The sequence below is a fragment of the Drosophila serrata genome, unplaced genomic scaffold (assembly GCF_035046125.1).
Source record: "Drosophila serrata isolate PLE 108 unplaced genomic scaffold, ASM3504612v1 contig_184, whole genome shotgun sequence".
Lineage (NCBI taxonomy): Eukaryota > Metazoa > Arthropoda > Insecta > Diptera > Drosophilidae > Drosophila > Drosophila serrata.
Window position 1 is genome coordinate 8,580,356 of NW_028257082.1, and position 10,733 is coordinate 8,591,088.

General features: G+C 32.6%; 2 protein-coding genes across 2 annotated transcripts; both read right to left on the reverse strand.

Annotated features, from left to right (window-relative positions):
* Positions 1-6,090: 6,090 nt before the first annotated feature.
* LOC110187292 (trypsin-1) lies at positions 6,091-6,931 on the reverse strand. Its single transcript, XM_020956714.2, has one exon. The coding sequence runs from the start codon at positions 6,929-6,931 to the stop codon at positions 6,158-6,160; it is 774 nt and encodes a 257-aa protein (XP_020812373.1). The 3' UTR covers positions 6,091-6,157.
* Positions 6,932-7,285: 354 nt separating this feature from the next.
* Positions 7,286-8,664, reverse strand: LOC110183269 (cilia- and flagella-associated protein 161). Its single transcript, XM_020951498.2, has 4 exons — positions 8,463-8,664; positions 7,889-8,404; positions 7,726-7,830; positions 7,286-7,670 (listed from the first exon to the last, which is right to left on the reverse strand). Exons 1-4 carry the CDS (start codon positions 8,556-8,558, stop codon positions 7,464-7,466), a joined length of 924 nt encoding a protein of 307 aa, XP_020807157.2. The 5' UTR covers positions 8,559-8,664; the 3' UTR covers positions 7,286-7,463.
* Positions 8,665-10,733: the final 2,069 nt, after the last annotated feature.

Below are 10,733 nucleotides of genomic sequence, written 5' to 3' on the forward strand. Positions count from 1 at the left end.
TTTGAAAAAATGATAAGGGGTTACATCATTAAAATTGTCAAAAATTGGCCAAAAATTTCATATTTTTACTTTTAAAACCGAGTATGCAGTTTTGTTAACCTATTAAAAACTAACATAGAAAAGCTTTTCGAATTGAATTTAATGCATTTTTGGCTTAGTTATGCGATTTTTAAACTTTGATTTGTAGGAAAAATTTGTCATATAAAAATATACATAGAAAAATATTGGCTGAACAATGGTATTAAACTTGCAGTAACTTTAGGTATCGAAAATTAAAAATTGAGTATGCAGATTTAATAATATAGTAACAAAGAATACAATAAAGCTTTCCGAATGAAAATTAAGGCATTTTTGGCTTAGTTATGCGAATTTTAAACTATGATTTGTAGTAAAAATTGTCATAAAAATTGATATAAATATTGACTGCAGAATGGTATTATACTTTCAGTCAGAAGCCTGTAATGCAGTGAAGGAGTCATTTCCGACCCCATAAATCATATATATTCTTGATCAGCATCGATAGCCAAGTCGATCTAGCTAATTATTAAAGGAAAAAAAATTTTTAGATTTTTTCCATTTTTTGAAAAAATGTTAAGGGGTTACATCATTAAAATTGTCAAAAATTGGCCAAAAATTTCATATTTTTACTTTTAAAACCGAGTATGCAGTTTTGTTAACCTATTAAAAACTAACATAGAAAAGCTCTCCGAATTGAATTTAATGCGTTTTTGGCTTAGTTATGCGATTTTTAAACTTTGATTTGTAGGAAAAATTTGTCATATAAAAATATACATAGAAAAATATTGGCTGAACAATGGTATTAAACTTGCAGTAACTTTAGGTATCGAAAATTAAAAATTGAGTATGCAGATTTAATAATATAATAACAAAGAATACAATAAAGCTTTCCGAGTGAAAATTAAGGCATTTTTGGCTTAGTTATGCGATTTTTAAACTTTGATTTGTAGGAAAAATTTGTCATATAAAAATATACATAGAAAAATATTGGCTGAACAATGGTATTAAACTTGCAGTAACTTTAGGTATCGAAAATTAAAAATTGAGTATGCAGATTTAATAATATAGTAACAAAGAATACAATAAAGCTTTCCGAGTGAAAATTAAGGCATTTTTGGCATTACTTATTCGAATTTTAAACTATGATTTGTAGAAAAAAATGGTGATGAAAACAGATATAAATATGGTCCCAAAGAATGGTATTAAATTTTCAGACATTTTTGGTTTTTTAAATTTTAAATTGAGTATGCAGATTTATTAACCCACTAACAAAGAATACAATACAGCTCCCCGATTGAAAATTAATGCATTTTTGGCTTAGTTATGCGAATTTTAAACTATGATTTGTAATAAAAATTGTCATAAAAATTGATATAAATATTGGCTGCAGAATGGTATTATACTTTCAGTCAGAAGCCTGTAATGCAGTGAAGGAGTCATTTCCGACCCCATAAATCATATATATTCTTGATCAGCATCGATAGCCAAGTCGATCTAGCTAATTATTAAAGGAAAAAAAATTTTTAGATTTTTTCCATTTTTTGAAAAAATGATAAGGGGTTACATCATTAAAATTGTCAAAAATTGGCCAAAAATTTCATATTTTTACTTTTAAAACCGAGTATGCAGTTTTGTTAACCTATTAAAAACTAACATAGAAAAGCTTTCCGAATTGAATTTAATGCGTTTTTGGCTTAGTTATGCGATTTTTAAACTTTGATTTGTAGGAAAAATTTGTCATATAAAAATATACATAGAAAAATATTGGCTGAACAATGGTATTAAACTTGCAGTAACTTTAAGTATCGAAAATTAAAAATTGAGTATGCAGATTTAATAATATAGTAACAAAGAATACAATAAAGCTTTCCGAATGAAAATTAAGGCATTTTTGGATTAGTTATGCGAATTTTAAACTATGATTTGTAGAAAAAAAATGGTGATGAAAACAGATATAAATATGGTCCCAAAGAATGGTATTAAATTTTCAGTCATTTTTGGTTTTTTTAATTTTAAATTGAGTATGCAGATTTGTTAACCCAATAACAAAGAATACAATACAGCTCCCCGATTGAAAATTAATGCATTTTTGGCTTAGTTATGCGAATTTTAAACTATGATTTGTAGTAAAAATTGTCATAAAAATTGATATAAATATTGACTGCAGAATGGTATTATACTTTCAGTCAGAAGCCTGTAATGCAGTGAAGGAGTCATTTCCGACCCCATAAATCATATATATTCTTGATCAGCATCGATAGCCAAGTCGATCTAGCTAATTATTAAAGGAAACAAATTTTTAGATTTTTTCCATTTTTTGAAAAAATGATAAGGGGTTACATCATTAAAATTGTCAAAAATTGGCCAAAAATTTCATATTTTTACTTTTAAAACCGAGTATGCAGTTTTGTTAACCTATTAAAAACTAACATAGAAAAGCTTTCCGAATTGAATTTAATGCGTTTTTGGCTTAGTTATGCGATTTTTAAACTTTGATTTGTAGGAAAAATTTGTCATATAAAAATATACATAGAAAAATATTGGCTGAACAATGGTATTAAACTTGCAGTAACTTTAGGTATCGAAAATTAAAAATTGAGTATGCAGATTTAATAATATAGTAACAAAGAATACAATAAAGCTTTCCGAATGAAAATTAAGGCATTTTTGGATTAGTTATGCGAATTTTAAACTATGATTTGTAAGAAAAAATGGTGATGAAAACAGATATAAATATGGTCTCAAAGAATGGTATTAAATTTTCAGTCATTTTTGGTTTTTTAAATTTTAAATTGAGTATGCAGATTTGTTAACCCAATAACAAAGAATACAATACAGCTCCCCGATTGAAAATTAATGCATTTTTGGCTTAGTTATGCGAATTTTAAACTATGATTTGTAATAAAAATTGTCATAAAAATTGATATAAATATTGACTGCAGAATGGTATTATACTTTCAGTCAGAAGCCTGTAATGCAGTGAAGGAGTCATTTCCGACCCCATAAATCATATATATTCTTGATCAGCATCGATAGCCAAGTCGATCTAGCTAATTATTAAAGGAAACAAATTTTTAGATTTTTTCCATTTTTTGAAAAAATGATAAGGGGTTACATCATTAAAATTGTCAAAAATTGGCCAAAAATTTCATATTTTTACTTTTAAAACCGAGTATGCAGTTTTGTTAACCTATTAAAAACTAACATAGAAAAGCTTTTCCGAATTGAATTTAATGCATTTTTGGCTTAGTTATGCGATTTTTAAACTTTGATTTGTAGGAAAAATTTGTCATATAAAAATATACATAGAAAAATATTGGCTGAACAATGGTATTAAACTTGCAGTAACTTTAGGTATCGAAAATTAAAAATTGAGTATGCAGATTTAATAATATAGTAACAAAGAATACAATAAAGCTTTCCGAATGAAAATTAAGGCATTTTTGGATTAGTTATGCGAATTTTAAACTATGATTTGTAATAAAAATTGTCATAAAAATTGATATAAATATTGGCTGCAGAATGGTATTATACTTTCAGTCAGAAGCCTGTAATGCAGTGAAGGAGTCATTTCCGACCCCATAAATCATATATATTCTTGATCAGCACCGATAGCCAAGTCGATCTAGCTAATTATTAAAGGAAAAAAAATTTTTAGATTTTTTCCATTTTTTGAAAAAATGATAAGGGGTTACATCATTAAAATTGTCAAAAATTGGCCAAAAATTTCATATTTTTACTTTTAAAACCGAGTATGCAGTTTTGTTAACCTATTAAAAACTAACATATAAAAGCTCTTTCCGAATTGAATTTAATGCGTTTTTGGCTTAGTTATGCGATTTTTAAACTTTGATTTGTAGGAAAAATTTGTCATATAAAAATATACATAGAAAAATATTGGCTGAACAATGGTATTAAACTTGCAGTAACTTTAGGTATCGAAAATTAAAAATTGAGTATGCAGATTTAATAATATAATAACAAAGAATACAATAAAGCTTTCCGAGTGAAAATTAAGGTATTTTTGCATTAGGTTTGCGAATTTTAAACTATGATTTGTAGAAAAAATGGTGATGAAAACAGATATAAATATGGTCCCAAAGAATGGTATTAAATTTTCAGTCATTTTTGGTTTTTTTAATTTTAAATTGAGTATGCAGATTTGTTAACCCAATAACAAAGAATACAATACAGCTCCCCGATTGAAAATTAATGCATTTTTGGCTTAGTTATGCGAATTTTAAACTATGATTTGTAATAAAAATTGTCAAAAAAATTGATATAAATATTGGCTGCAGAATGGTATTATACTTTCAGTCAGAAGTCTGTAATGCAGTGAAGGAGTCATTTCCGACCCCATAAATCATATATATTCTTGATCAGCATCGATAGCCAAGTCGATCTAGCTAATTATTAAAGGAAAAAAAATTTTTAGATTTTTTCCATTTTTTGAAAAAATGATAAGGGGTTACATCATTAAAATTGTCAAAAATTGGCCAAAAATGTCATATTTTTACTTTTAAAACCGAGTATGCAGTTTTGTTAACCTATTAAAAACTAACATAGAAAAGCTTTTCGAATTGAATTTAATGCATTTTTGGCTTAGTTATGCGATTTTTAAACTTTGATTTGTAGGAAAAATTTGTCATATAAAAATATACATAGAAAAATATTGGCTGAACAATGGTATTAAACTTGCAGTAACTTTAGGTATCGAAAATTAAAAATTGAGTATGCAGATTTAATAATATAGTAACAAAGAATACAATAAAGCTTTCCGAATGAAAATTAAGGCATTTTTGGATTAGTTATGCGAATTTTAAACTATGATTTGTAATAAAAATTGTCATAAAAATTGATATAAATATTGGCTGCAGAATGGTATTATACTTTCAGTCAGAAGCCTGTAATGCAGTGAAGGAGTCATTTCCGACCCCATAAATCATATATATTCTTGATCAGCACCGATAGCCAAGTCGATCTAGCTAATTATGTAAGGAAAAAAAATTTTTAGATTTTTTCCATTTTTTGAAAAAATGATAAGGGGTTACATCATTAAAATTGTCAAAAATTGGCCAAAAATTTCATATTTTTACTTTTAAAACCGAGTATGCAGTTTTGTTAACCTATTAAAAACTAACATAGAAAAGCTTTCCGAATTGAATTTAATGCATTTTTGGCTTAGTTATGCGATTTTTAAACTTTGATTTGTAGGAAAAATTTGTCATATAAAAATATACATAGAAAAATATTGGCATTTTTGGCTTAGTTATGCGATTTTTAAACTTTGATTTGTAGGAAAAATTTGTCATATAAAAATATACATAGAAAAATATTGGCTGAACAATGGTATTAAACTTGCAGTAACTTTAGGTATCGAAAATTAAAAATTGAGTATGCAGATTTAATAATATAATAACAAAGAATACAATAAAGCTTTCCGAGTGAAAATTAAGGTATTTTTGCATTAGGTTTGCGAATTTTAAACTATGATTTGTAGAAAAAATGGTGATGAAAACAGATATAAATATGGTCCCAAAGAATGGTATTAAATTTTCAGACATTTTTGGTTTTTTAAATTTTAAATTGAGTATGCAGATTTATTAACCCACTAACAAAGAATACAATACAGCTCCCCGATTGAAAATTAATGCATTTTTGGCTTAGTTATGCGAATTTTAAACTATGATTTGTAATAAAAATTGTCATAAAAATTGATATAAATATTGGCTGCAGAATGGTATTATACTTTCAGTCAGAAGCCTGTAATGCAGTGAAGGAGTCATTTCCGACCCCATAAATCATATATATTCTTGATCAGCATCGATAGCCAAGTTGATCTAGCTAAATATTAAAAGAAAAGTTTTTTTTTAATTTTTTCCATTTTTTGAAAAAGTGATAGGGGGTTACATTATTAAAATTGTCAAAAATTGGCAAAAAATTGAACTTTTTAACTTTTTAAACCGAGTATGCAGCATTGTTAATCTATTATAAACTAACTTAAATAAGCGAGGCGATTGCTGATTTGTTAACCCTTCCCGTCATCTTTACTTTCAATAAAAAAACCACCAGTAATGTTTGCAAAATATGTTTATTTTCAAGTCGTTTATCAATACGTTTTACTTAGAAAATTCTCCATTTAAACGTTGGCATTCTGCTTGATCCAGGATCGCAGAGCTCCCACATAGGTGTACATGGCGGGACGTCCCTTGGCGCCGCAACCGAATCCCCAGGACACAACGCCAAAGAGCTTTCCATCGACGGTTAGAGGACCACCTGAGTCACCCTGGCAGGAGCTCACCTGGCCACTGGGATGCCCGGCACAGACCATGCGGTCGGTGAGCCCGGGAATATTCTGGGAGTTGCAGAAGTCGCGGCTCCACAGCTGCACCTGTGCGAATTTCAGGCGGTTGGGTAGCTGTAGGTTCTGGTTGATGGCTCCGAAGCCACTGATCGTGGCCATGGTATCAGCGGCATAGTTGGAATCAGAGTCCGCCAGCTGGATAGTCTTCACGGATCCTCCCATGGGCACGGGGCTGCTCAGCCTAATCAGCGACATGTCGAAGTCCTGGCTCTGCGGATTGTACTGCGGATGGATGATGAACTGGGCAATGCTGAAGGTCTGACCATTGCCAGCGCTCAGGTCGTTGGTGCCCACAATGGCCATCATCTGGCTGGGACTCTGGCCCATGGTGCAGTGGGCAGCCGTCACGATCATCGTCTCGGAGATCAGGGAGCCGCCGCAATGATGGCGACCCTTCAACTGCAGGGAAACCTGATGCGGAAATTGTCCAGGGGCAGCAAATTGTCCTCCTATAATCCGCGACTCCTCCGAAGGCTCCACCTCGCCGAGGGAGGACGCCACAACCAGGAAGAGGGTCAGAGGTGTTGCTATAGTCTTAAGCGGAGACATGACAAAGGTTGAGTGTGCTGACTGTGGGTTGGGGTGTTGCCTATTTATAGGTCTTTTGGCGTTTGTTTCATTCGAGTGGTTTTATCGCCCGAATGGCACACTTCCATGTGGGAAGCACTTGCGATAAGTGATTAGTTGGGTGAGGTTTTATTATTCAGGGTACTATAATTTCAGTCAGAAGCTTAAAATAAGTATAAATATATACATGTTTAAAGACATGTTTTACTCCAATAAAATAATAATTTAATACTTATTTAAATATTCCTAAGGAACATCTTGACTCCTGGAAATCTATTAGCGCTTTTGAAAATCTATTCCAGGTCTATTCAGATTATTTAACACACATTGAAACTCTTTAAGGTATCGCTCTACTTTTATTTTTTCAAATAGCTTAGTAATTGCCAATTTGTAACTAGGCCAAGCAGCAGGGGCTCGGCCTGACATGATTTCATGTGCGAAATTTAAATTTTAGCCACATAAAAATCAAGTTCAACGCGCCGTAACTTTTTTTTTATAGTTTAGTTCTAAAACATCAGTGAGAATCGGAATTCTTAGATCCTCCAGCTGCATGTCCGTTGCTGATCATCCAGATGTTCTTCCAGATCTCATGCTTGAAAATATTTCGATAGTTTTGCACGGAAACCAGAAACTCTGTGCCAAATAGAGTTGGAATCATAACATTTTCGGCAGCCAGATTTCGATTTGTGGTGGAATGAACAATCACCAAAGGGGAGTTGCTCTGTAATTAATTATAACATAACTATAAGATGTAATAAATATTTAAGATCACTTACAGGAATATCTTCCCCTTCGCTTTCAAAGCGTAAGTTTGGATTAACGTGTCTGCAAAACCAGTTAGTATAAGCCATCGGAATATCACTATTGGGAGATTTACATTTCTATAAAGGAAACAAAGATGAAATATATACATTTATAAAAGGTAAAAAAGAAACTTACACTGCGCTGAACTAGCCCCAAGTTGAGATTCACCTCGCCATGTTTTTGGGACATATAGCTGGCATTGATGCCCTGCTGCAGGTTGCATCGCTTGGGCCCACTGTACAGCACAATGGGATCCTGTTCCCCGGACATGCACTGCAGCTGGAATCTCTGGCCATACTTTATGTTCTGTCCCGTAAGATCGTGATCGCCTCCGCTGACAATTCGAAAGGAGTTCCGGACACAGGGTTGCCGAGAAGGTGCCACCGACAACTCACAGTCCTCGTTGATCGATTGACTGCGATACACCAACCTCTCGTTGATCACCACCGATAGAGCGGCATTTAGCTCGGCTGAGTCTACATTCTCGATGCCCATGGTGATGGGCATTAGCTGCACCACATCCCCGAAAATTATGTTTTGCTTTGGAGCAGCCAGGACAATAGGCTTTAGGAAATTATCGTACAGTTTGCGTGCCTTAACCACAAGGAGTTCACCCTTATCGTGTTGCCGCTTGAAATTTACTATTGTGTCCTATAAAATGATATTAATTTAAGTTACTTAATAAATCAATAAGTAATGAGCGGCTTACCTCCTCAAGACACTTGTCCTCCACCCAATTGCCAATTCTAACACTCGGCTGAAAACGAGTGGAACCCGAATCCGTATCGTTGATTCTGCAGGGCATTTTAAAGTGTATAAATTAAATGTAATTTTAATAACAGTTAAGGAATATATAGGCAGTAATTCAAATGTATTTACTTTGTGAGAAATTATAAATCAAAGGGTTCTGGATACATTGAGATCTTATTTATTTCACCACCTTTACACCCCAATATTCACCACACTAGAAAAAAGCTAAAGCATACTTTTTGGTGTCTTGAGCAAATATAATTACCTCTGGAGCAAGTGATTCTCAGAGTCCACGCTGCGTATGAGTAATGTGTGACACAATATTTAGCACTAGCACACATTTCTGGTCTCTAAGTTATCTATTTGCCGCTTCTTTATGAGATCAGCTCAAACAGCGATGATTGGCCATGTTTGCTGGGATTACACTCGGTCCATCCGTCTGTCTAAATTTAAGTCCAAGAGGTCTGGAATCTTGGTGAGACATGTCACCATTAGCTTTTTCTCCCTCCCAGTGGGTTGTCTGGGCCAAATATCGGTGCCAAGATAAGCCATTTGTATCAGCATTTAGCACATCGTCCCCGCTGTTGATCGCGTTAATTGTGCTTGTTATTCATTATCGCTGTTGGCGGCTGGTGTCGCTGTTTTACCTGTTGTGCGATTTACCTGTGCCCACATTTGCAAGTTTGAGTAGTAAATGTACTCAGCCGGATAGATCGGCGTGCACATCACGTGAACGTGAGCAGGCGGCTCGGCCGATTTGCGACACGTTTCTTATCTAGCCACTCGATTGCAATGGGGGGCTATATGAGATATATTGTCGCCGGGCTATGAGTTTTATTGCCATATTTACCTCCAGGCCCTCCTATAATCAGCTATCAGTCGGTCCATGTTTAGTTTTCAAACTGATTTATTTTTGTTTTCGTACAAGAGAGTTTGGGGTGCAGACTGAATTTCACAAAAGATGAAATAGGGATATGTGGGTCTATTTATTTGCTGTTTTATTTTATGTGTTACAATCCCCTAATTTATGTGTTTTTGAGTCAAGCTCACCAATAAATAATATGACAGATACTTTCTACTCATTTTCTAATTCCTAGTTTAGTTAGTTTAGTTTTCTCTTACTTTTAAATAGCACAAAATCACCTAATGTAGTTCAAATGGCTTTTGTTCCGCTTTATAATTTTAATCTTGATCTTTATTATTTCCCTTTTTAAAGTACAACCATTAAAGTTCACAAAATGTGTAGCTGTTTGTATCATTTGCTCTCAATATATACTATATTAAATACATTGTAAATATAGAAACCCTATAAATATAGTCACTAGGGCCATAATTCTTAAGACTCAGTTCTTAACGCCTTTAATCAGATTACTTAATCTTCAAAATAAATATATATAAAAATAAAGAGTGCCTCTTATCTGTCATAATAATTTGTGACTTCATTTTGAGAAAATACCAAGAACAATCAAAATTTACTCGAAGAGAAATTAAGGTTAGCTAAATATATATTAAATATTTTAAGGAAATGAATATATTTCTATCTGCTTTAGCAAGGTATTTTAACTTCAGTTAGAAGTATAAATCGCAGACATTTCTGACCCTAAAATTAATATATAATCTTGATCAGAATTTAAAACCGAAAATTTCAATTTCCTAAAATGTTAAATTGAGTATGTAAATTTGTTAAACTGATAAAAACTAACATATGTTAGGAACGCTTCCCGATTTGAAATTAATGCATTTTTGGCTTAGTTAGGAGTTTTTTAAACTGTCCTGTGTGTATTTTTGCGACAAGACGGTATTTCAAATTAATCACAATTAATTATCAAACGATTCTACTACTATATAACTTTCTTAGGACCTCTTTTCGTGAGTGACTCAATACTTCTATGGAAAATCACTTGACATTTTATCAAAGATAATGCCAAATAATGGAATATAAGAACTCTTACCCTTGCTTTGCACCTGGAGGTAATGCAATCTGCCACATTAATTGTTCGTAGGCCACAAAATCAAGTTCTGTTATCTTGGTCAAAACAGAAACAAGCACAGATGGAAATCCGAAAACAAAGCGTAATATATAATATATTAATTGCGTCAAACGACGGGCCCCAAAACAAAAAACGATAGTCGATCAATTGCGGCGCTGGAATATCATCTGCATCGATCCGATACCCCGCGACTTCGTCACTGTCCTATCTTAAATTGCAAAATACAATTAATGGTGAGA